Source organism: Mesoplodon densirostris, chromosome 5 (genome assembly GCF_025265405.1).
Source record: "Mesoplodon densirostris isolate mMesDen1 chromosome 5, mMesDen1 primary haplotype, whole genome shotgun sequence".
Lineage (NCBI taxonomy): Eukaryota > Metazoa > Chordata > Mammalia > Artiodactyla > Ziphiidae > Mesoplodon > Mesoplodon densirostris.
Genome location: NC_082665.1, coordinates 67,855,843 through 67,883,657, shown reverse-complemented (window position 1 = coordinate 67,883,657; position 27,815 = coordinate 67,855,843). Strand labels below are relative to the sequence as shown.

The following is a 27,815-nucleotide window of genomic DNA, read 5'->3' as shown; positions in this document are numbered from 1 at the left end:
TAAGTAATTTGTTGGCAAAGAACTGTTCACAGTATTCTCTTATAATCCTTTTTATTTCTGTAAGATTGATAGTATTATACTCGTTTTTCATTGTGAATTTAATAATTATCCCCCCCTTTTTTTTTTCTTGAGTCACTCTAACTAAAGTTTTGTCAATTCTGTTGAACCTTTCAAAGAACAAACTTTTGGTTTCATTGAATTCCTTTATTGCTTTTCTATTCTCTGTTTTGTTTATCTCTGCTCGAATTTTTATTATTTCTTATATCTGCTGGCATCAGTTTTTCTTCTAGTTCCTTAAGGTGTAAAGATAGGTTATTGAACTTTCTTCTTCCTTTAATGTAGGTGATTACAGCTATAAATTCCCCTATGAGTACTGTTTTTGCTACATCTCCATGCTGTTATTTTTCTTTTTATTTATCTCAAAATATTTTCTAATTTCCCTTGTGATTTCTCATTTGGTCTGTTGGTTGTTTAAGAGTGTGTTGCTTGATTTCCATACATTTATGATTGTTCCATTTTGTTTCTTCTGTGTTTCTTGACAATCTTGCACACACCTTTAGCAACTTTATTATTTATTTCCATAAACCAACTTTGGCTGTGTAAATCTTTGCTATTGTACATTTTCTATTTCATTAATTTTTGTTCTTAACAGTATTATTTTCCTTTTTAGTTTTGGGGGAATAATTTTTTTATCCTTTTTAACTTCTTAAGATAGATAATTAGATCATTAAATGTTAGTCTTATTAACATGCATGGGTATAAGCTTATATTAACTTATATAAACATATAACATGGGTATAAGCTTACCTCTAAACATAGATTTAGATGTATCCACATGTTATGATATATTTTAGTTTCACTATCTTTCTGTTTGTGATATATTAAAATTTTCTATTGTGATTTGTTTATTAACCAGTAAGCTAGTTGGGAATAGATTGCTTAATTTTGAAAACTTGTGAATGTTCTTTATATATTTTTGTCATTTGTTCCTAGTTTAATTCCCCTGTGGTCAGAGAACATGTTATATATGATTACAATCCTGTGACATTTATTGGCACTTTTATTATGGTCCTGCATATGGTCAATTTTGGTCTGTGTCTCATGTGCACTTGAAAAGAATGTACATTCTTGAATTGTAGAGTGTAATGTTTTAAATATGTCAGTTAAGTCAGACTTGTTAATCATGCTGTTCAAAACTTTCTTTATTGTTATGGATTTTTCCTTTAATTTTAAAATCAGTTGCAGAGAGAGGTTTGTTATATTTTCTTCCACTTATTGCAGAATTGTCTATCTCTTTGTATATTTTGGGGCCCTGAACTCAAAATTCTTATGGATTCATCCTTTTATTATTTTAAAATAGTCCCTTTTACATTTGATAATACTTCTTGCTTTAACGTTTACTGTGGTAGGCAGAATTCTAAAATATTCCCCAGGATTCGTGCCTTCTGGATAATCCTGTATATTCTCTGGGACTGTGGATACAATAGAGAATATATCACTCCCATGACAGTTATGTTGACTTTAAGAAAAGGATACTGGGGCCTCCCTGGTGGCGCAAGTGGTTGAGAGTCCGCCTGCCAATGCAGGGGATACGGGTTCGTGCCCCGGTCTGGGAGGATCCCATATGCCGCGGAGCGGCTGGGCCCTTGAGCCATGGCCGCTGAGCCTGCGCGTCCGGAGCCTGTGCTCCGCAACGGGGGAGGCCACAACAGTGAGAGGCCCGCATACCGAAAAAAAAAAAAAAAAAAAAAAGAAAAGGATACTCTTTGGGTGAACCTATCACATGAAACCTATAAATATAGATCTAGAGGTCAAAGATGAAAGAATTTTGAAATTTGAAGCATGAGAAATACTAGATGCATTGTTACTGGCTTGAAGTAAGAAGGGGCCACGTGGCAAGAAATGCAGGCAGCCTTAGGTAGCTAACATGCTCTCCCCCCATGACACCTAGCAAGGAAATTGGGAGCTCAGTCCCACAACCACAAGGAACTAAATTTTTCTAATAAAAACAATGAGAGGCAGATTGGAAGCAGATTGGAAGCAGATTTTCCCTCAGAACCTCCAGATGACAACTCAGCCTTGTTGACCCCTTGATTTCAGTCTTATGGTACCCTGAGCAAATATCTCAATCATACAGTGCCAGATGTCTGACCTATAGAGATGTGAGTTAATAAATGAGTTTTCAGCTGCTAAGTTTGTGGTGATTTGTTATGCAGCAATAGAAAACTACTTCACTGATATAAGTAGAGGTGTACCAAAATTTTAAATCGTTCATGTTACAATTTTTCATGTATTTACTTTCAAATTTTTTGTATACATATATTTAATGTGTCTCATAAGTGACTTAGAATTTCTTTTTAATTTAGACTGACAGTCTTTGCTTATGATTGCAGAATTCAGTCAAATTATATTTAGCGTAATTACTGATACACTGGAATTTAAATCTGCCAACCTCACAATTATATTCTATTTGTCTAACCAATTCTGTATTCTTTCTCTCTCTTTTCTGTCCTTTTAAGGAAAAATCACATTTTAAAATATTACTCTATTTTATTAGTTTTTGAGTATTATATTCTTTTTTTTTTTTTTTTGTGGTATACAGGCCTCCCACTGTCGTGGCCTCTCCCGCTGCGGAGCACAGGCTTCGGACGTGCAGGCCCAGCGGCCATGGCTCACGGGTCTAGCCGCTGAGCGGCATGTGGGATCCTCCCGGACCGGGGCACGAACCCGCGTCTCCTGCATCGGCAGGCAGACTCTCAACCACTGCGCCACCAGGGAAGCCCTTGAGTATTATATTCTTGCACTATTATTTTAGTGGCTAACACAGATATTACAAAACTGACCCTTAAATTGTTGATCCTTAAATTGTTAATTTTACACCTACCCAGACAAAGCAAGAATGTTAAATATTTTATCTCTACTTTCCTTTCTCCCACCTTTTGTGCTAGCATTATGATATATTTTCATTCTACATCACATTATTAAAAATTATTGACATTTTAATACTTATACCAAAACATAATATTATTGCTATTTATTTAGGTTTATTCTTGCATTTACCTTTTTCTGTTGTTATTATTTAATTTCTGCATTTCTATTTTTCTATCTGGTATTGTTTTCCTTCTATTTAAAGCACTCACTTTAATTCTCTCAACATTTGTTTGAAAAAAAATTTGCCTTCATAGTTGAAGAATATTTTTGCTAAGTATGAAATTCTATATTAGCATTTTTCCCAGTAGTATAGAGATTTTATACCAATACCTTCTCTTTTCATCATTTCTGTTAAAATATCAACTCTCAATCTTATTACTGTTTGTTTTATTGTAAAGTGTCCACCTCTGGCTGCTTTTGAGAATTTTTTCATTACCCTTTGTTTTCATCAGTTTTACTACAATCTGTGTAGATGGTTTTCCTTTTATTTACTCTGCTTTCAGTTTTTAGCACATTTTGAATTTGTGTTCTCAATGGAAAAAATCTGAGCCATTATCATTCAATAATTTATTCTGCTTTATTCTCTCTCTCCTTTCTGTTTGTGTCTCCAGTTACATATATGTTCAAACTTCTTCACCAAGTATCGTATATCTCTTATGCTTTCCTTTTTTCTCTGTGATTCCATCTGGATATTTTCTACTCACTATCTCCCAGTTTACTAATCCTTTTTTCAGCTGTCACTACATGCTGTTAAGCCAACTTATTTAGTTCTTATTTTCAGTTATAATAATTTGTTATATAATGATTTTTTTATTGTGGTAAAAAACACATAAAATTTTCTATGTTAACCATTTTTAAGTGTATAATACAATAGTATTAACGATATGCACATTGTTGTGCAGCAAATCTCTAGAATTTTTTCATCTAGAAAAATTGAACTCCACATCCATTGAACAACAACTCCCTTTTCCCCTCTCTCCTGAGCAACTACCATCCTTTCTGTCTTCTGTCTTTATGAATTTGTTTATTCTAAGTACCTGATATAAGTGGAATCATGCAGTATTTGTCTTTTTGAGACTGGCTTATTTCACTTAGCATAATTTCCTTCTGGTTCATCCATGTAATAGAAAGATTTCCTTCTTTTCTAAGGCTAAACTAAATAGTATTCCACTGTATACAACGCATTTAAGAAACCCATTCACTGGGGCTTCCCTGGTGGTGCAGTGGTTGGGAGTCCACCTGCTGATGCAGGGGACACGGGTTCGTGCCCTAGTCCAGGAAGATCCCACATGCCGTGGAGCGGCTGGGCCCGTGAGCCATGGCCGCTGAGCCTGCACGTCCAGAGCCTGTGCTCCGCAACAGGAGATGCCACAGTGGTGAGGGGCCCGTGTACCGCAAGAAAAAAAAAAAAAAGAAACCCATTCATTTTTTGATGGACATTTATGTTGCTTCCACTTCTTGGATACTGTGAATAAATGCTGCAATAAACATGGATGTGCAATTAACATGGAACACCTTTGACACCCTGTTTTCAATTCTTTTGAATACGTGCTTAGAAGTGGGATTGCTGGATAATATGGTAATTCTAATTTTAATTTTTTGAGGAAACTCCATATCGTTTTCCATAGCAGCTACCTCAGTTTACATTTCAACCAACAGTGAACAAAGGTTTCAATTTCTCCACATCTTCACCAACACTTATTTTCCTGTTGGTGCTGCACAGTGCTATCTTAACAGTTGTAAAGTGATATCTCGTTGTGGATTTGACTTGCATTTCCCTGATGAGTAGTGATGCTGAACATCTTTTCATACACTTATAAGTCAATTGTGTATCTTTGGAGAAATACCTAATTCAAGTCCTTTGCCCATTTTAATTGAATTGTATGTTTTTGTTGTTGAGTTACAGGAGTTCTTTACATAGTTTGGATATTAACCCCTTATCAGATATATGGTTTGAAAATAACCTGACTCTGTAGGATGTCTTTTCACTCTGTTGATTGTTCCCTTTGTTTCACAGAGGTTTTTAAGTTGAGGTAGTCCCAATTGTCTATTTTTGCTTTTGTTGCCTGTATTTTTGGCGTCACAACTAAGAAATAATTGCCAAATCCAGTGTCATGAAATATTTCCCATTTTCTTTTGGGTGTTCTTTAGTTTCAGGTCTTAGATTTAGGGGGTTTTGTTTTCAGTTGATTTTGTGTATGGTATATAGTAAAGGTCCAATTTCATTCTTTCACATGTACAAATAATGCTTTACCAACATCATTTGTTGCAGAGGCTATCCTTTCCCCTTTGTATAGCCTTGGCATCTTTATTAAAGATTTGACCATATAGGTGATGGTTTATTTATAAGTTCTTTATTCTGTTTCAGTGGTCAATATCTCTGTCTTTATGTGAGTACCATACTGTTTTGATTACTTTGTAATATTTTTGATTAGCTTTGTATCATGTTTTGAAATCAGAAAGTGTAAGGACTCTAGCTTTATGTTGAATCAAGTTGTGTGAGTGGGTATCCTTCCTTTGTTTCTGATCTTAGAGGGAAAACTTTTAGTTATTCACCATTGAGTATGATGTTAGCTATGTGCTTTTCACACATGACCTTTATGTTGTGGTAATTTCCTTCTATTACTAGATTGTTGAATGTCTTTTATCATTAAAGAGTGTTGAATTTTGTCAAATGCTTTTTCTGCTTCATCTGAGATGTTCATGTGGTTTTTGTCCTTCATTTTGTTGGTGTGGTATATCACACTGATTGATTTTCATGTTGAACCATCCTTGCATCCTGAGGATATATCCCACTTGGTTATGATGTATAATCATTTTAATGTGTAGTTGAATTTGTTTTGCTCGTATTTTGTTGAGGATTTTTGCAATATAGTCACTGGGGATATTGCTCTGTAGTTTTCTTTTCTGGTAGTATCTTTGTCTGATTTTGACATCATGTAATGCTGGTCTCATACAATGAGTTTGGAAGTGTTCCCTCTTCAATTTTTTGAGGAGTTTAAAAAGAACTACTGTTAATTCTTTAAATGTTAGGTAGAATTCTCCAGTTAAGCCCTCTACTTCTGGGCTTTTCTTTGTTGGGAGACTTTTTTTTATTACTGATTCAATGTTCTTACTGATTATAGGTCTGTCAGATTTTTTAATTTCTTCGTTATTCAATCTTGGTCGGTTGTATGTTTCCAGAAATTTATCCATTTCTTCTAAGTTATCCATTTTGTTGGCATATAATTGTTCATAGTAGTCTCTTATGAAACTTTTTTATTTCTGTGGCATCAGCTGTAACGTCTCCTTTTTCATTTCTGATATTTGTTGTCTTTTTTTTTCTTAGTCTAGCTAAGAGTTTGTCAATTTTGTTGATCTTTAAAAATCTCAGTTTTTAATATTTTCTGTTGTTTTTCTACCCTTTATTTTGTTTTTATTTCTGTTCTATCTTTATTTCCTTCCTTCTGCTAACTTTGGGTTTAGTTTTTTCTAATCCCTTGAGGGGTACAGTTAAATTGTTGATTTTAGATCTTTTTTTAATGTTGGCATTTACTACTATAAACTTCTTAAGAGGTTTACTTGTAAACCTCTTAGTTGTGCTTTTGTTGCATCCCATAAGTTTGATATGTTGTCTTTATCATTTTTCTCAAGACATTTTCCAACTTCCTTGTGATTTCTTAACCCATTGGTTGTTCAAGAGGGTATTGCCTAATTTCCACATATTTTGCGGATTTTCCAGTCTTCCTTTTGCTATTCATTTCTAATTTCATTTCATTGTCGTTGTAAAAAAATACTTGTTATGATTTCAATCTTCTTAAACATTTTAAGACTTGTTTTATGGCCTAACATGTGATCTATCCTGGAGAATGTTTCATGTGTACTTGAGGAGAATGTATATTCTGCTGTTGTTGGGTAGAGTGTGCTATACATGGCTATGAGGTCCAATTGTTCTATACTGTTTTTCAAGTCTTCTGTTCCTTATTGAACTTCTGTCTGGGTGCTCTATTCATTGTTGAAAGTGGGGTATTGAAAACTCCTACTATTTTTGCACTATTTCCTATTTCTCCCTTCAATTCTGTCAGTGTTTGCTTCATATATTTGGGCGTTATATTGTTAGGTGAATATACATTTATAATTTTTATTTCTTTCTGGTGAATTGACTATTTTATCATCGTATATTATCCTTCTTTGTCTTCATGACAGTTTTTGGCTTAAAGTCTATTTTGTCTGATAAAAATATGCTCACCCCTGATGTCTTTTTTTTGTTAGCATTTGCATGCAATATCTTTACCCATCCTTTCATTTCAGGCTATGTACACCCTTATATCTAAAGTGAGTCTCCTGTAGACAGCATATAGTTGGATCTTGTTTCTTTTTCCATTCTTCCACTCTGTGTCTTTTGATTTGGGAGTTTAATTCATTTATCTTTAAAGAAATGATAGTATAGGACTTACCACTGCCATTTAAAAGTTGTTTTATGCTTATATTGTATTTATTTTGCCCCTTGTTTCCTATCTTGCTGCCCTCCTTTAGTTTCATTGATTTTTTATACTGACATGCTTTGTTTCTCACTTTCTTTTGTTCATATTCTATAGGTATTTTCTTTGCAGTTACCTTGTGTATTACATAAGACATCTTATAGTTATACTGATCTATTTTAAAGTGACAACTTAACTTCAATTGCATACAAAAACCCTACTCCTTAAGTGGGCTACACTGCCCTGCCCATTCCAATACCATGTAGAGCAGACACCGATGTCTTCCCAAAGGCAAAGGGACTAAAGACTGGAAGCAACTCTCACCGAGGTACCCAGCAGCCTTGGGCTTAAACCTGGTCTAAACTTAGAATCACCTGGAGTTAAAACAACATGGATGCTCCCACCCAGATCAATAGACACACTCTGTGGGGAGGGCACAGGTGATGTAATTTCTAAATACCCATCATGTAATACTAATGGGAAACTGCATGGGAACCACATAGCAAACATTTCTTCTGATTCTTTAAAGTGCATACAAATTTGGAGGGAATCAGGACCCCACTCTAAGTTATGATTCTCCTGTGGGGCTCATGAAATGGCACCTTTAACAAGTTTTCTTATTGGTGCAGATATTACTCCTTCAGGCCCGTATTCAGTAGCACTGAGCTAGAGATATCAGGCATAGCACATCTGAGACCACTGAGTAGTTTGAAGACTTCAGGTAAGAACTTCCAGAAGTGCAGTTTCCCTGGGCCTGTTTCCTAGTGGCTGAGCTCCTCCTGGCATAGGTGTGGCCTTGTTGTTGCCTAGGGTAGATGCTGCTGGATTAGTGGAAATCACATGGTGGATTTAGGGTTGTGTGAGGGGTCGCCCTTAGAAATCTACCCCAAAATACCTTTAGTCCTCAGGGCCTTTAGCCCCGCTCCTCTCAGGGCCCACTTGACCCACAGGAATCCCCGGGGGCAAGGTATGACCACCTGTCCTCAGGTGAGCTGAGACTCCATACCCCAAAAGATCCAGAGCATGAAGTTGTTTACATCACAGATCTGTTTGAAAATAAACCAAAGGTTTCAGTGGAGGGTGGATTAACATTTTGTGTTGGGAATGGACAGAACCCTTTGAAAATGATGCCATGAATGCATATTTGAGAATTAACAAAGGAAGATGTGATCTATGTTAAGTAATACAGCACATTATAACTGAAAAACCCTACTCCTTTCTCTCTCCCCTCACTTTATGTTAATGATGCTGTAAATTATCAATACATCTCTTTATATTTTGTATCCATTAACATAGTTTTATAGTTATAGTTCTTTAAAATGCTTTTATCTTTTAAATTCTACACCTGAATTTAAAGTGATTCATGCACCACCACTACAGTGTTACAGGATTCTGTTTTTGTCTGTGTATTTACTTTTACCAGAGAGCTTTATATTTTCATATGCTTTCATTTTGTTGTCTAGTGTTCATTCATTTCAACTCAAAGGACTCCCTTTAGCAATTCTTGTGAGGCAGGTATAGTGGTAATAAATGGTTTCTTTTCTTTTTTTTTTTTTTTTTTGCGGTACAGGGGCCTCTCACTGTTGTGGCCTCTCCCGTTGTGGAGCACAGGCTCCGGACACGCAGGCTCAGCAGCCATGGCTCACAGGCCCAGCCACTCCACAGCATGTGGGATCTTCCTGGACCGGGGCACGAACCCGCATCCCCTGCATCGGCAGGCAGACTCTCAACCACTGCGCCACCAGGGAAGCCCTGGTTTCAGTTTTTGTTTATCTTGGAAGGTCTTTATTTCTCCTTTATTTTTGAAGTACAGTTTTCCAGATATAGTGTCCCATGGCTGGCTTTTCTTTTTTCTTTATGCACTTTAAATATATCATCCTTCTCCCTTCTATCCTGTAATACTTCTGCTGAGAAATACAATGATAATCTCATGACAGTTTTCATACAGATAATGAGTAGCTTTTCTGTTGCTGCTTTTAAGATTGTTTCTTTGTCTTGGACAATTCGATTATAACGTGTCTCAGTGTGGGCCTCTTTGGGTTCACCCTCATTAGAATATTCTGATACATATCCAATGAAAACGGAAGTCCATTTACCTCCTCAGATTTGAGAAGTTTTCAGCCAAGATTTCTTCAAATAAGTTCTCTGTCCCATTCTCTCTCTAGTCTTCTGGGACTTCCATAATGCTATACTGGTATGTTTGATGGTATCCCATAAGTCCTTTAGGCATTTGTCACTTTTCTTCATTCTTTTTCCTTTTGTTCCTCTGACTCAGTGATTTCTTATTACCTATCTTCAAGTTTGCTGGTTCTTTCTTCTGATTAAATCTGCTGTTATTCCCTTCTAGTAAAATCTTCAATTCAGTTATTGTATTCTTCTCTTTAAGAGTTTCTTTCTGGTTCTTTTTAATAGTTTCTATCTCTTTGTTGATATTTTCATTTCATTCATGCATCATTTTCCTGATTTCATTTAGTTGACTACCTGTGTTCTCTTGTCATGCATTGAGCTTCTTTAAGACAGCTATTTTCTTTTCTTTTTTTTTTTTTTGAGGTATGCGGGCCTCTCACTGTTGTGGCCTCTCCCGTTGCGGAGCACAGGCTCCGGACGCGCAGGCTCAGCGGCCATGGCTCACGGGCCCAGCCGCTCCGTGGCATGTGGGATCTTCCCGGACCGGGGCACGAACCCGTGTCCCCTGCATCGGCAGGTGGACTCACAACCACTGCACCACCAGGGAAGCCCGAGACAGTTATTTTCAATTGCTTGTCAGGTAATTCACAGATATCAAATTCTTTAGGGTCAGTTTCTAGATAATTATCTTGTTCCTTTGATTGGATTGTGTTTGCCTGTTTCTTTCTGCACCTTGTTATTTTTTACTGTCAATTAGCATTTGGAAAACAGCCACCTGTTATGGATGGCTTTATACAGGAGAAGACCTTCTCCAAGCTCAAGATCCTTGGGGTCTCTCAAACCTTCAATGGGGATGCATCTTCTCTGGGACTGTATGTGTAATTTCCCAATTAGAGAGGTTTGCTGGTTTCTTTTTCAGGAGCTTGCATCTCTTGCTCCTTCTATTATCTGTCTTAGTTCTGCAAGTTTCTTGGCACTTCAATAAGCCACTGAGCTCTCTTTTGTTCTCTGCAGCCCCCAGGCATCCAGGTTCCATCAGTACTCTGACTCAGGGGAGATAAAAACTCTTTGGAAGTCCCCTGAAAAGTGGAACACTGGATGTACAGTCTACTCCACTACTTCCCTCTCATGAGGGAAGATTCCTCCTGAACATGAGTTGTGCCAATTTGGGGAAGAAGCTGATATAGTTTAAATAAAATGGCTGTTTTTACCAGTTTCAGTGTGGCTACTCTTGGCTTTGAGCTCCCCTGGGGTACTATGATTTCCTATTTGGTTTCTAGAGTTTTCATAAAGGTTTTTGGACCATATATTGTTGTATCAGTGTGTCTGTGGGAGAACGAGGTCTGGGGCTACTTATTTTGACAACTTGCTGATGTCACTCTCCATTGATCCATTGATTCTTTTTTTTTTTTTTTTTTTTTTTTTTTTTTTGCGGTACGCTGGCCTCTCACTGTCGTGGCCTCTCCCATTGCGGAGCACAGGCTCTGGACGCGCAGGCTCAGTGGCCATGGCTCACGGGCCCAGCTGCTCTGTGACATGTGGGATCCTCCCAGACCGGGGCATGAACCCGTGTCCCCTGCATCGGCAGGCGGACTCTCAACCACTGCGCCACCAGGGAAGCCCTCCATTGATTCTTTTATAAAGTAGTTTTCTGTCCTTTTTCTCTAAACCTGATTATACTGTGGTATTTGAAGTGAGTGTATTGTTAATGGCATAGCGTTGGTTTATGTTTTTTAATCCACTCTGCTAATCAATGCATTTGAATTGCTGTATTTAGACCACTTACATTTATGCCTTAACACTTCCATGATTAATTAAGTCCATCTTTTTTTAATTTCTTTTCTGTTTTTCCCTCTTTTGTTGTCACTGTTTTTTCCCCCTGCTTCCCTATAGGTTAACTGAATTACTTTAATACATCCATTTTTATGTGTCAATAATGTTTTTCAGTGTATCTCTTAGCCCAGATCTTTTTACAGCATTGCTTTAGGTACGGCATTGTAATATTCATTTAACTTGTCACAGTCTACTGGTGTTATCATACTACCATTTTAAGGGAAGTATAAAAACCTTACCTTTCTTTATACCTGTTTACCCTCACCCACTTATAATTACCTTAAATATTTCCTCTATACATATGTAGAACCACATCAAACAATGTAACCATAATGTTTTCTTCAACCACCAAATATAATTTTAACAACTCAAGAGAAAGAAAGCCTATTGTATTAACCCATATTTTTGCTTACTGTGTTCTTCCTTCCTTCCTCATATTCCAAGGTTCCTTCTTTTATCATTTTCTTTCTGTTTAGAGAATTTCCTTTAGCCATTCTTTCAGAGTAGGTCTGAGGTTGACATAGTCTTAAGTCTCCCTCTTCTTAGAATGTATTAATTTCTAATTAATTCCTGGAAGATATTTTTGCTGGGTATATTATTCTAGGTTGCCAGTTCTTTCAGCACTTGAAAAAGATACAGGTTTCCTCTGGCCTCCATGGTTTCTAATGGAAATATGCCATCATTCAAATTGGTTTTGCCCTGTTGGTGAGGTGTGATTTCTCTTTTGCTGTTTTCATATTTTTTTCCTTGGTGTTTAGTATTCAAAAGTTTGACTATGATGTGTCTTATTGTGAATTTCTTGTGGTTCGCTCACCTTCTGCAATCTCTAGGTTCATGTCTTTTGCCAAATTTGGGAAGTTTTCAACCATTATTTCCTTATGAACTTTTTAAGCTCTGTTCTTTCCTCCTTCCTCACTGGACTTCCATTGACAAAAAAGGGGAGGGTATATGGCTCCTCATTACTGCTGGGCAGTGCTGGGAATTCTCTCCCCACATGATCTCTGTCACCACAGGTAATGAGTTTCACTACCATTCAGTAGGGTTAAAATTCCCAGCACCCTACTCAGCCTTAGCTCAGTGTCAGAAACTGACACCTCCTTCATGGGCAAGTTGAGGCACCTTATTATAGCCTGATGAGGGTGAAAGTCCATGCTCTCCACTCAACCTTTGATGAAGTGGGTAGGGGTGGGGCCATAGTTTTTTTCTGTGTTGGTTAGCTATAATAGAAAGATTATTTTCTAAAAGTTTACTGTCTTTATAGGCTGCCCCTTTCCTCACCTTTTGGCTAGAGAGAGCTAGCTTTTGTTGGGCTTTTTAGGTTTGTGCCTGAAGCTCCAGGTTGCCAGCTTCTTCAGCTCCAATTCTGGGATATATGAGGCAAAAAGAAAAGCCAGGAAACTCACTTCCATGTCATTCCTTGAGTCTTCGGGGACCTATCCAGTCTGACTTCTCTCCATCTTTTCCAGTCATATTATAATAATATCCAGGGGTTTTAATTGTACTTAGTGGGAAGAATAGGGAAAAGTACATATATTCCATACCCCATAAGCAGAACTCCTTATCATCTTTTAAGTCTTATCTTTATCTGTTGTTATGTTTCCATTTTCATTCCTAATATTAGAGCATGAAGTGGGTTGCTATAGGAAGTAACAACATTTCTGGTGCTATAAGTTTTGAAGTATACTTTAAATAGCCACTTGATGGAGATACAGAGCACTGATTCCTGGATTTAGATGGAATCAAGAGATATTGGTAAGGGCCTGTCTAAGGCTAATAATCTATGATTTCTACAGAAATTCTTCCTTGACTAATCTCTCATGATTTTTCTATCTTTGACTTTCTTCTGGTCTTATAATCTTCACTTATTTATTTTTGTTATATGTCTATGTTTTCAATGATTTGATTTTATCTTCTATAAAGGTTATAATCTTTGGATAGAAGCTGTGTCTTATATTTTAATTTAAACTGTTAGCATTCCTAGAGCACAGTTATGGGAAAGTGTGAAAATTCAATGAAATCTTTTTGATGATAAATTGATAAACTAATAAATCACATCCCACTTACCCAGTAATAATAATTTCTGGATATGTCTGTGTGCCAAGGTTCCAAGCTCCTCCACTGATTGGCCACTCCTAAACAGATTACGTGGGAAGAATTTATAAGTTTTATTTTTTAAATTTAAATAACTTAGAAACTTAAAATAAAAATATTTTAAAATAACAGTAAAAGTTTCACCTAAAAATAAATAGCTGTTAAGTAATGAAGAATGAAATGTGTACCTATTTTTTAACTCTTTCATTGAACAAACAATTCCAAATGCAAAATTTCATATCCTTTAAAAATATAGATTTTAACAAATATTACCATTCATATTAAAAATGCAAAAAAGTATCTTTAATCATACAAATATGGTGTTGCTACATTTTCCATGAAGTCTATGTACCTCCAAACTGTGGTGGTGCCATTTAACACAAAATACTATGTAAATTGTGCCCCCTAGAGTTGTCCATCTCAACAGTCCTGTTCAAATAACAGAAATCATAATGGGGGGGTCTATTATAATTGTAAGTATTTGAATTCTGTAGTTAAATATAACAAAATGGAATTCTACAAAGTTATTTAATGCAAGTCTTTGACAATTATGTCTTATTAACCATTGACTGATAAGAAATAACTAGAAAGAGTTGACTCTTGAATTTCTTAAAACGTAATCCTTCCCCTAAAATAATCAAAAGTAACATCTTATGATTCAAGCATATGTTAGTTTAAACATATACTTAGTATATAAATATATATGATAGGTAAGTATATCTTAGTATATAATTGTATACTTTTTATATAAGAAATTTATATTCTCGTAGACTTAAAGCTATGTAGCATTTAGGAAATTTGAATTTCAGAAATTATGTCTTTTATAGGTGCCAGCTTATGACTTGAAAAGAATTTAGTTCAAGTCTTCTTCTATGGAAAGTCAGAAAATAACAGAAAAAAGTATGATCATATGATATGGATATGAATACAAGAAAATTTATTTCTAATTGTTGCTTTTACCTTATTACTGTATCCTTGTTTTTTATGCTTGACTCCTATAGAGTAGAGCACTAGAATCAAATCTGGTGGGCAGTCAGCAAAGTATGCTGTGCACGTAACTGGTGATTCATGAATGTCCATGGGATATGGATTTTCAAAGATTGGAAAGCTAATAGATAAAGATAATATATTAGTGTCATTTTGTACTGATATAAAAATGAAATAACTTTTATAAAACAAACCCTAAAATCTTCTAAATATTGATTATATTGAATATATTTCACATAATTGTTTTTTAAGCATCACAAAACAATGATCACCTGAGTAAGAATTCTCTTTTAAAAATATATATCTATAAAATATAATATGAATACTGGTAGAATTTTACTTGAAAAAACTCATTTTCTTTCCAGTAATTTCAAAATTGCACAGTGATATTGCTTTCTAAAATGGATAGACTAAATTATGTTAAATTGAAAATATGCAGCAAGTTGACTTATCAGTCAGTTTATTAAAACATATCAACTAAGTACTTTATCTACATACAATTTTATCTATATATTTATAGAATACAAGTATTAAAATATCTTAGAAAATTTTACATGCTTTCCAAGGGACGTAATACGTAGGCAAGTATTTTGGTTTTGTATTTTTATAGGGAGTAACTGAAAGTTGTGTGTGCAATGTAGGTATGTGTGTGATTACACATGTTTAAGATTGCTTCCTATGTAAACTAGAAAACAGTGGGAATGAAGACCTATGGGTGTAGTAAATTTCATATCCTCAAGCCATATATCATTTTAAAAAGGGGTATCAGTAAGAACCAAATTAAGAATTCTTAGAACCACAATATATTGTACACTTCTCATGTACCAGATGTACCAGGTACTGTAGTAGATGGAATTGAGTATGATTCTATGCTGCATCTGTTCTCAGTCTGTGTGATCATGTTACTTCTGATACAGCGTGCTTTTGGGGGGTGGGGAGGACTATTAAAAATAATTTTCCCCATATTATAGGAACTTAATCAGAAACTTAGTTCAAACACCAGAAAGAGTATGGTGTGTGTGTGTGTGTGTGTGTGTGTCTATGTGTGTGTTGACAGGGGTTCTCTTCCCTCCAATCTTAATGGTTTCCCAGATAAGAATAGTAGTATATGCAAAATCACATGGAAAGGAGAAAGTTGTGTTTAATAAATGGCAAGTAGTTTAAACTGAATGGATCAGAGGTTCCCTGTTTCAGAGCAGAAATTATCAATATTTCTGATATTGAAGAATTAGAAGTAAAATAAGTGGATCACCTTAAAGATCAGATCTACAACTTGGGATTTGACAATAGCAAGAGCTCACAATGACAGACTCCTGAGAAGGTGAACAATATCATGAAAATGTTTGGGGAAAATAAATTATATTGGTAAAGAGTAGAAAAATGACATTTAAGAAAGAAAGAACTAAAAATGTATTACAAAAATTTGCATGTGAAAGTGTGAACTGGTTGTTGTAGAAATGTAAACAAAGATGTAAATCCAAGAAACCAAGAAAAGGAAGATTTTTTAAGCCCTAATGCTTGCTTTCATGTAGAGGATTAACTGGAAAAGAAGGAAGGAAGGAATAAATTAATTTGAAAAAAGAGCACAAAGCTGCAATTTAATTGTTAACATTAAACATGGCTAAAAGTAACTATTTGGAGGGAAAGAGAACATGTTCAGTTTTTCCACATTAAACTTCTTGTAATAGACAACAAAATAGGAATGTCACATAGATTTTTTTTTTTTTTTTTTTTTTTTGCGGTATGCGGGCCTCTCACTGTTGTGGCCTCTCCTGTTGCAGAGCACAGGCCCCAGATGTGCATGGGCCCAGCCGCTCCGCGGCATGTGGGATCTTCCCAGACTGGGGCACGAGCCCATGTCCCGTGCATCGGCAGGCTGACTCTCAACCACTGCGCCACCAGGGAAGCCCCTGTCACATAGACTTTAAAACATGGTGCTGAAGATGGCAAAATATTAGATAAAAACGTGCAAACAAAATGTCAATCCACATACTTATATAAGGTAATGAAAAGCATAAGAATTAATGTATACAAATAGTAACTTTTATGTTATATGTATTTTACCACAATAAAAAGTTTTAAAAAGAATAAATATATATGCTAAAGAATGTGAGTATTAAAGACAAACTATAGTGGGCCTTGGAGAATGTTAGACAATTAGACAAGGTATGAGGAACCAACAAATATGGCACAGAAGGAAGAGGTGACTACCAGTGAGATTCGAAAAGTGTATTTTAATAAAACCTATATTAGAACTTAGAGAAAGAGGCATAAATCCACACTCATACACAATATTTAATCAGGTTTTATGTTGATAAATAGAGCAGCTAGGCAGAATTCAGTTATGGTGATATTATGGACCAACCCTATTCCCTTTCAAAATATTGAAATACTATGTGATGCAAATTACCACAAAGAAAAACTTTGGCTCTTACATTCACAAACTACACTGAGAGTAAAACTCAGACTGTACTTCATCTAACAAAAATTTATTAAGAACCTACTTCATGTGGAGACAAAGCCCATCCTTCATGAGGCCTACAGTCTAGTAGGGAGACAATCTTTAAAACAATAACAAATGGAAAATTTCATCTGTGTCAAAGCTATGAAGGACAGGAACATGGATCTAAGACAGCCCTTAATAGCATATTTGACCAAATTATGCAGATAATGAAAGATTTTCTTTAAATGAGAAAACGATATCTGAGTTGAGATTCTTATAGATGTTAGTAAGGAGAAAAAGGAATGGAAGATTATTCCATGCAGAGGAGAGAGAATGTACAAAAGCTCTTCAAATATAACAGGCTAAAAAATGATCAGTGAGTCTAGAGCAAAGAATGAGGGAAAATGAGCTTCATGCCTATCATCATTGATAATGAAAATATGTAGCAGGAAGACAGTGTTCATCAGTTTCAAGTCTCCTTTTACTGTCCATGTAAAGTAGTGGAGAGCACCACGCTAACAGCAATATTTTATATTTGTTTCTATTTCCCACAACATAATGAAAAAGAAAAGAAAGTAAAAGAAGGCATCTATCATCTCTTGCCTCGAGATCCTGATTTTCTGTATTGTCTGCCACAGTAGTTCAATAATACTTTTATCATGTGCCATTTTCCTTTAGTCAATAGAGCAGATGGACAAACAGTACATTATGTAATTTTTGTAACAATTGTTTTTTGCTTAGGGAAATAGCAGAAATGTGATCCATTTTATGTGTTTGGAGTCCCCAAAGGCATCTTTTTAAACATTAGGTGTTGCCTTTAAAATATCTTACAATATTCTCAGTGTCCCCTAAACTCTCCTGGTTTACTTTTCATTACTGAACCAAATTACATTTTTGTAATTCTAGCAAAACAATATTCCACATAAAGAATATTTACCATCTAAAGAATTCTAATGTCAATTATCTATAATGTCCTCCTATATTTTAATTGCAATAAATAGAGTTTAAAATAGTGTTAATCGTACACGGACAACTTACTTGCTTTGTGTCAGATCAACTACAATGAGATCTTTCTCCAGAAGTACAGCAACGGCATAGGGTTCTTGAAATTCTACAAGTAGAAAAAAAAAATGGAAAAGTTTTCATATTTAACATTTTACAAAATCACCAAACTTGTATTTCCTTTATCTCCTGTATAAATGTTATTTAAATGATTTGAGAAGACCAAAATATGAGCCAAAATACGAAGTAACAAAGAGCGCTTTTTAAAAATATATGTTGTCCACTGTAAAGCAATTATACTCCAATAAAGGTGTTTTAAAAAAAAGAGAAAAAGAAAAACGTGGGACTCGATATATATATATGTATGATGTGTTTCTCAAACAATGTTTAAGACCATTATAGGGAACAAGGAAAAAATGAGAAGTTGCATAGCATAGAGTTAAATACATCTAATAATCATGATAGTAGTAGATTATTTGAAGAGAGTGAGTCTGTCACCTCCATCTCACATTTATCTTAGTCTTCCATAACCTTCCATTTCAGATCTGATTTCATGCCTACAGGAGATATACTAAGGAAATAGTTCTGCTTCTCTCAGTTGTGATACATATTCACCTCCCTATGAGAGCAACACTCCTTATACTAAAAAAATTACTTTCAATTCAATGTGATTTAACAGGTACTTAAAGACTTCCTACTATGTGCCCAAGAGTATATATCTCAAAAAATCAGAGTCTGAGGATAGCCTAGGAGTTTCAAGTTCTTAAAATTCAACCCTTTCTTTCTCCCCTCTTCCATCCTCCCTTCCTTCCTTCAATATATTCCAGAAACTGTCCTAAGAACAAAGGATATATGGGGAATAAGAATGACAAGGTCTTTGTTCTAATAAAGTTTACAATCTAGGGATACATACAAACAGTGAACAAGTAAACAAATAAGATTAATTCAGAAAGTAAAGTGAACTATGAAAAAAATAACAAGGGTAATAGTATAAGAAATGACTTCTGGTTGGTGGGGGAGCACTAATTTAGTTATAGTGGTTAAGGAAGACATTGCTTTCCATCTGTAATAAAGGACTAATAAAGGAAAGCCACAGTTACAGTGTTAGCTCAATTTAAGGAAAAAAGTATTTACAAAAACATTTTACATACATGGCATTTGATTCTCTGTAGCTAGAGCATGTATCATCATTTTTTTCATTTCACAGAGAAAACTGGAGTCCAAAGAGGTTATGAGATTGGCACAAGGTTACAAAACTAGTAAGTTATAGACCTGAAACTTTAATGCATGCTGTTTTCATTATACCAGCAGTTTCTACTGGCTAGTTTAAGAGGTATTTAATCCTAAACTCAACAATCACTTGGCAGGAATTTTGTATTCAAGAATATTCAAGTCTTGAATGGTAAACTAAAATAGATGGCCTTCACAGTCCTTCCAGTCCTGAGAAGCTACAGAACCTATTCATATTTATTTTTTAAGTCACAAGCTATGAGAGAAAAACTAGAATCAAAAAAACAAAAACTGAGGAGCCTGACCTTGTTTGGGTGCATATTTATACAACAGTATACAGTCCTCAAACTATTTGCTACTCAAACTTTTTCAAACTGAGGCATTTCCCCTCTTCTCCCTTATCTCTTAGAGTTCTTTTAAGTTTTCAACATTATTTCAATATGTTTCGGGGTTTGGGGATTTTTTTGTTTGTTTTTCAGTTTGAAGAATACTACTAGTTTCCTCTTTGTCTTCTCATCCCTCTCTAGGAAAATCATGGGTTGGGAAGCAATGGCTACAAAAATAAAACAGCTGAGACACTGGCATGAATGAGCAAAAGTCTTAAATAAATTTTTATTTTAGGTAATTACACCTGTTTTAGATTATTGTTTCTTTTCAAATAATAAAAACTGGTAGCAAAAGTTTCACGTTTGTAGAAGTACTCGGTGTGCTGTGGTAACCACTGAATAAAAAGATTTCCTTTGGAGTCAGTGTTAGGTTCAATTTGTGTCTATTATTTATTAACAGTTTGATCCTAGGCAAATTAGTTAACTTCTTTGATTTTCAATTTCTCTACCCATTGAAATGGCAAAATAATACTACCTTAGACTGTTAATAAAGATTAGATGTATATAAAGATGTTTGATGCAAAGGCTGGCTTAAAGAGTAAGTAGTCAATAGATGCCAACTGTATTACTTTTTTTTATTAGATTGGTTGTTTCTGAGCAGGCTCAGCCTTTTAACCCTAGCCCCCAACAAGATGGAAAAGCTCCATCATAAATACTACTTCTCTGAAGAGAAATGCATTATTTATGACACTTGTAGAAGACCAGATACAATTAAATATAGATGCAAAACTGACAAATTCAGAGTACAGTTGGTTAGTTACTCTGGGCAATGCCCCCTGAGATAAGAGGATTAGGCATTTGTGTACTTTGAGAAATAGGCTGAATTGTCAGAATGATTCAGCAATATTAAAAACTGTTAATAAGTGTATTTTGTTTAACATATGCATAACACTTATCATTATGTGGCTATAAAGGAGATTAAAGTTCCATATTTACTAATATGGAATCATAATCAAAATACTGTATACTGTTAAGTGAAAAAAGTGTGATACAGAACAACATATAGAGTATGCTGTCATTTGTATAAAAAAGATAATGCATGTATGCATACATTATTTGGGGGAGAATACATAAGAAACTTAGTAACAGTGGTTGCCTCTGGAAGGGCAGTGAGAAAGTTTTCACTATATACTCTTGTGTATTGCAGGGTTCTTTTCTGGCTTTTTCATGTACTATTGTTTTAATCAGAAATAGTTAATAAAATACACTTATATTTTACTGAGTAAAGTTAAACTATTTCTCCCAGCTCCTAGTAAGTAAAAAGTTCCATCCTCATTACCACTTCTCTGAAAAGCAAAGTAATATATGTGGCTTAGAAGTGATTAGGCTTGGTTACAGTAAATTTATAATTTGTTTAACATTATTAGAAGCTGTCCTAACATCTCTACTGATGTGCAAAAATGTATATACACATATACCTATAGTGTTTGATCTTGGCCACCACACATTTTCAGTTTCTATTACTGGTATGCACACCTTCTTTCTTGAGGCTCTTTAGACGAAGGCATTTTCCTAAGCTCAGCTTTCGGTCCTCTGTTCTTTCTTTCTTTCTTTCTTTGTTCCTTTATCATTCATTCTCACAACTCCAAAGAGCATCTATATTCTGATGACTCAAAAACAAATATTAAAGACCTTTTCCCTCTCTTTGTCTGCTCTCTAAACAACTCTACTGACTCAAACGTATATTTCTCTCTTTCCAAGAACTGTTATTACTGCATATGAAACCACTATTCCTAAAATGTTGTCTTTGACTCATCTCTCCTATCACTCCCTAATCCAGTTGTTGACCAAATTCAATAGGTTTTCATCTTCCATTCCTACAAGCAGCACACTCTGTTTCAGATCTTGACCATTTTAATGTACATTATCACAAAAGCCTCCCAGTTGGAATCTGAAGTTTTAGATTTCAGGGTCTCTCTCTTCAAACCCACACACTAAAACATTGCTTTCTTTCACTTAATATTTCCTCAAAATTCCTCTGTAGTTCCCTATTTCCAAATACCCACAAAAGGCTTTCAAATTTTTCTCTGAATTGATCTCACTCTAGCAAAACCTCACAATTTCTAAAACCTTTACTCAATATTATTTTCAAGGCCCAAGTCATTCTTCAAGCCCTATCTAAATCCTACTTTTTCCATGAAGCTTTGCATGAATATTTCAGTCATCTACTACCTGACTAGCCTATAAATTGGTACATTATTTAAACTCTGATTCGTATAACTCAGCGCTTAATTAAGGCGTTATATTTTTTAAACTTAAGTCATAGTTATCTTCCTCATGTGGCCAGATTTTCTGATTTGACATCAGAGATCAGTTTCATACTTCATCCATATTCTCAACAAGTTCTTGTCATACTGAGGCCATAGAAGCATCCAATAAATATTTGTTGGTTAATTTACAACACAAGTAATTTGTCTGACCCTGGCAACTCTGGGAATAAAGTGCCACATTGATTGTTATTTTATATCACTTTATTTCAGTTTTTAAATATGAAACTCAATAATTTAAAACAAATTAATACATTTATAATAAAACTAATAGCTATTTATCTTCATAGTTTACAAGGTATATTCCCTTTGGCCTTCCAGTAATCATGTGGGATCAATATTATATTCTTTCTTCAAATGATAAATCAAACTCATAAATGTGGAGTGACTTGTCCAAGGTCACATAGCTAGTAAGTGACAGAGCTAAATCATAAGCCCAAATACTCTGTCTCCAAGTACAGTGTTCCTTTCCCTACATCTATGTTCCCTCTTGAAAATGTAGTAATATATATACACATACTATCTTTTTTAATCATAAACTCGTATTTCCCTTTTTATATTTCACCTTTCTCAATTTTTAGATTTCATTATTAAAATATTTCATCATTAGATTCCATTATACAGTTTGCATATAAGTTTAGACTGTTTGTTTATGTTTACAAAGTCTTTATATTTGGGATGATAAAAATACATAAGCACCTCTCCTCCCAAAGGCTCTTCTAATTGTTTTCAAATTTGGAATAAATCACTAACCATACATCAGCAATCCTAGAGTAATCACAGGTGCTGCAGTTGCATCTGAAGCAAAGCCAGATGTGAAACAGATGCAGCACCACCAGAGTTACAGATCACTGATATCAGGTAAGTGCTTTAACTTTGATTGGCACAGGATTGGGATGGGTGGAGCTGGCCTAGGAAAGGCTATTAGGAGACCTCAGTTTCTCCAAGTGATTTCACCCCGGACCCTGATCAGACCCTCCCAGCTCAGCTTCCACCATCCTTATCAAAGTTTAAAGCACTTACCTGATATTAGAACCTGAAACTCCAGCACTGTTGCACTACATCTGTCTTACTTCCATTTTCTCAAGTAGGTACAGCTGCAGAACCTGCTCCAGCACCTGTAGCTCACAGTGTTGTATCACAGTAGATATCAGCTGCTAAAACTAAAAATATTTAAGCTTAATTTTATTAGGAACTTATCATTTCAAAAATGATTTTTCGACATTAATAGTTTCATTTTAGTTACTTACCATTTGGATAGGGTGTTTCACATAAAGTTAGAAATTCAACGATAGGATGATCCATTTCAAGCACTGTAATTGCTTTTCCATGCATGATGGTTAAACTTGGTCTTCTGCAAGCTTTGTCATAGGACAGTCCACCAGAAAATATTATGAATGGTTCACTACAGAGGAAAAAAAGTTAATGAGATTGAGTTCTTTAAGATGACACAATCTCACAGTATTGAGGCAAAAAGGAATGGGCTTAGTAGGGATTATATACAATAATTTGACAGAGAGCAAAAGCCTTTCCTGGCCCCAAATATCTCACCCAACAATTTACTCTTCTACCATTTCCTTTTTGCTGGATGTATATTCTCACCATTAAAATTACTAATGAATCAAGCTAAAGATGTTGAGGTGAGATGGGGGAAAGGCAGTGAGGTTGGTGAGAGGGGAAGATGCTCACTGACTCAGCAGAACATCTTCACATATATTAGTTGGTTACCAAACTCTAAATTACTACTATTAGAATATTAGGCTATGTTACTTTATCATATTAACCAGTAGGCAGGTGGGACCCCAAATCACTAAGAAATAGAGGCAAATTTCAACATGAAATGAAATGTGACAGTGGCAAGCCCAGAATGGTAGAAGGTAACATGAAAAGTCTACATAATAGAGTTTCTGTGGGAAAGGGTTATGACAAACAGATGGAGAAAACTAATATGTAACGGGAAAATGATTCACCAAAAGTAAATGTGACCTTCTTCTCAACTTTACCTAGGGTCAGCCAGTTCTATTTAGCTTGTAAAACTAACTTCGAACAAATTTTTTCATTTCTGTTAACTGCAAGTTACAGTTAGATAATAGAGTGGGGCTGAAATGACCATAAAATATCATAGCTGTCAGAAAGTTATGAAATATCTTCAAAAGTTTTCATTTTTTTCTCAAATATCTGTATCCCTATTATATGTATATAAAAGAAAATGTGTGTTGATATAAAGTATTTTTCAATAGGACCAAACTGAAAATATTCTCCAAAAAATTTTTAAAGGAACTAGACACTTTTATTGTACCAAATTCCTTGAGAACATATGTTTCTCTAAATAATTCACTTCTATCCATCTACTAAACTGAAGAATCTACTTGTTTCTAGAACTCACTCCATAAGATTTCCCTTTCTTTTCCATTTTGTATCGTACATAATACTAAACATTATCAAAGGGACATTTGCTAATCTTATGCTGGCTATGTAATAACAACATAAAACCCTTTTAAAAAGTTTCCATCAAAACCTACATATAAAATGCCTTCACTAATTTTTATTTAAAGTTCTGTCTTAATATTTTCATATAAATATTTGAGTTGTAAGCTAAAAAAGGGAAAATGCTCTAATTTATTTTCCTTGAGTCTTGCATCAATTGACTTGAGTTAGTTTTGCCCCAGTAATTAGACATATTAATTAGCACTAACCTACTAATGGTGGTATTAAGAAGCAAGTTTGTTTTTTCTATGAAATACATAGTACTTAGATTATTTAGAAGACATCTTCAGATTTAAAAATCATTTTTAATGAAATGAGTATGGGTTTTTGCACCTCTGCTGCTTTGTTTTGCAACAAAGTTCATGACTTGGAGAACATAATATCTTTTCAGAAATATTGAGCTTAACTATCTGCTCCAAATATTAATAAAGGGCATAAATATCTATTTTGCCCATGTAAAAGTGGGTGAATTTACTCTCATCTCCTAGTACTAATCTAAACATAGGATAAGAAGCAATTTACTTCCCTTATTTGTAAGCACATTGGAAAATGTCTTTTCTAGTATTCAAAGGAGGCACAATCTTTTCTGCTCTTATTATGACTTTGCATCACAAAACCCTGGGTCTGAAGTAATTGTTGATATACATGCACTTTTCTGTAAATTACTGAATGATTGAATAAAAAGCTATTTCCTCAGGAAAATGCTCAGGGAACCACTCATGGATAATTGCATTAGATATTTAATTATCACATTAAATCCTCAGAAGTACTGTTCTCATTTTATTAATGAGGTTAAATAACAATTAAGCAGAAAAACCCAAAAGAAAACTGAGATCTATCAGCCTTCAAAGCCTATTCTCCTAAATTGTGGTCTATACTGCCTGAAGTAATAAATAGCTACAATTTACTGAATGTTTACCATGTGGCATATATTGTGCTCTGTGTATATATAAAGTAAGTTTTATGTAATCCTCACAATCTTGTAATCCTCAATCCTGATGAGAAAAGTACTATTAGCTCAATTTCATAGATAAGGAGTCTGGGCTTAATGCAGGTTAAATAACTTGTTCAGGGTCAAGCAGCTAGTGAGTGTTTATCATTTCTAGTCTTAATAGTTCTCAAACTGTGGAATACACCTTAATAGGTGTTCTATAAAATTAAATAAATAAGTAAATAAATAAATAATTTGACAAACACTTGCAAAGTATATATATCTCCCTTCTGAAATTTTATAACTCACGCCATATATTAAATATTCTGAAAAATTGGAAAGAATCCAGTTTGTTTAAATAACCCAGAACTTTTCATATTTCTCAAAGTTATTTGATTACAGACCTTTTTTTCCATGAATACAATTAGTAATTAAAGGGATACACTTTGGTAAATGCTATACCACATGAAACTGCCTGCTTTACTAATTAATACAAGTGTGTCTTGAGAGATTTATCAGATGGATTAAGAAATAAATAACCATATAATTGATAATGTCTTCATACATAAAGAAAACATTAATAACAATTAAATATTATTGATAACAACTTAGATAAATCTCAAAGGCATTATGTTGAGGAAAAGAAGCTAGGGGGCTTCCCTGGTGGCGCAGTGGTTGAGAGTCCGCCTGCCGATGCAGGGGACACGGGTTCGTGCCCCGGTCTGGGAAGATCCCACATGCCGCGGAGCGGCTGGGCCCGTGAGCCATGGCCGCTGAGCCTGCGCATACGGAGCCTGTGCTCTGCAACGGGAGTGGCCACAACAGTGAGAGGCCCGCATACCGCAAAAAAAAAAAAAAAAAAATGGGCCTCCCTGGTGGCGCAGTGGTTAAGAGTCCGCCTGCCGATGCAGGGGATACGGGTTTGTGCCCCGGTCTGGGAGGATCCCATATGCCGTGGAGCGGCTGGGCCCATGAGCCATGGCTGCTGGGCCTGCGCGTCCGGAGCCTGTGCTCCGCAGCGGGAGAGGCCACAACAGTGAGAGGCCCGCATACCGCAAAAAAAAAAAAAAAAAAAAAGAAGCTAGGATCAAAGGTTACATAATATGTAATTACACTTATATGACATCTCAAAAAGGCAAAACTATAGAGACAGAGTACAGACCACTGGTTGCCAGGGGTTAGGTGTGGAGAAAGGTGTGACTGTAAGGGGATAGTATGAGAGAATTTTGTGGATATGGAAATTTTCTGTATTCTTATTGTGGTGTCAATTTCAGGAATCTATACATGTGTTACAAATCCACAGAACTGTACACCAAAAGAAAAAAATCTACTTTACTGTATAATTTGTAAAATAGATATAATAAAAAGCACTGAGCCTTATTGTCTCAATGAAAGCAACAGGATTAAATAAATTGTGTAACATAATGTAATACATGTTAAAATAACATTTGTTGAGTATTATGATGTGCCAGGTGTTGTGTGAAGAACTTTACATGCATTATTGTATTTAACCCTCCCAATGAGAGAACTACTACTATTATTCCCACTTTATAGATGGGTATACTAAAGCTTGGAGAACTTAACTACCCATGAAGTCTTATCTGTAGGTGACCACAACATGAAGGGATTACAAAACTAGCAGAAGGTTATTTTTATTAACTACAGAGAACCTGATAATGCTAGTGATAGCAGGTAAAGAGATCATTATTCTTTTTTTTTTAAACGATAAAATTATTAAGCCTTGAGGCCATTGTGATTGGAGTCTCAGTAAGCAAACTGATGACTGGGGACCAATGATTCCTGAGCAGAATGGTTGTTTATCCCTAGAAATGTAAAGCAAGTTTGTGAATGGCTAGTTTAAGATAAAATTAAACAGAAAACATACCCTTTACATCTGTTACCTATGCAGCATAGGTAAGGCTGCAGCATATATGGTAAGGCTCTTCTTAAAGTTCCTGCTCATGCTACAGCCATCCTAATTTTTGACTTCACAAAATATTTGCTGTATACTAGATGGAACGGAAATATAGCTATCTATTTCCACTTCCAGACTATGGCCCATTTTGCTGTGGCAACACCTTTCAGGACTCAACTTCAGTGCCCCTCTGTTTTTGTAGTCTCCTTTTGTTCTGAGCTGTGGATCCACTGCTTCTAGAAGAGGCTTTTCTAATACAGTTGTAATCACAACAAATTGACACAATGTACTACAGTGCATAGTAAGTGGCATGATAGTAATTATGACTAGTAATACATAATTATTTCACATTAGAAATCTGAAGAATTACTTCTACACAAAGTTGAGCTACCAATTACTAGAACAAAGCAATTTAGAATCAGTTGAAAAATATTAACAGTGAGAAATAACATGGCTTTGATGATGATAGTAATAACCTTTTTATTAAGAAATCCACTATGTGCCTCTCATCAAATTTATGATGTCACAAACTTTATGCATAATTCAATTTGATCCTCACAATCATCAGTGAGATAGGTATTGTTGATGAGAAAATTAAATTTTAAAAGAGTTAACTAAAATTTTCAAGGTCACACAGCTGTCTTACTCCATAAGCCAATGATCTTTTTTTTTTTAATATATACCTTTATTGGAGTATAATTGCTTTACAATGTTGTGTTAGTTTC

At 35.0% G+C, this 27,815-nt stretch overlaps 1 protein-coding gene across 3 annotated transcripts in view; it reads right to left on the bottom strand.

The window, feature by feature from the left end:
• STXBP5L (syntaxin binding protein 5L) overlaps positions 1–27,815 on the bottom strand; it is a 386,525-nt gene that overhangs the window by 153,928 nt on the left and 204,782 nt on the right. For all 3 annotated transcript variants that reach the window (XM_060099916.1, XM_060099917.1, XM_060099918.1), the window contains exons 10-13: positions 23,008–23,162; positions 17,911–17,983; positions 14,403–14,550; positions 13,416–13,483 (exon numbers count right to left, since the gene is read on the bottom strand). In XM_060099916.1, the coding sequence (XP_059955899.1) occupies positions 13,416–13,483; positions 14,403–14,550; positions 17,911–17,983; positions 23,008–23,162 (444 nt within the window). The remainder of the gene's footprint in view (positions 1–13,415; positions 13,484–14,402; positions 14,551–17,910; positions 17,984–23,007; positions 23,163–27,815) is intronic.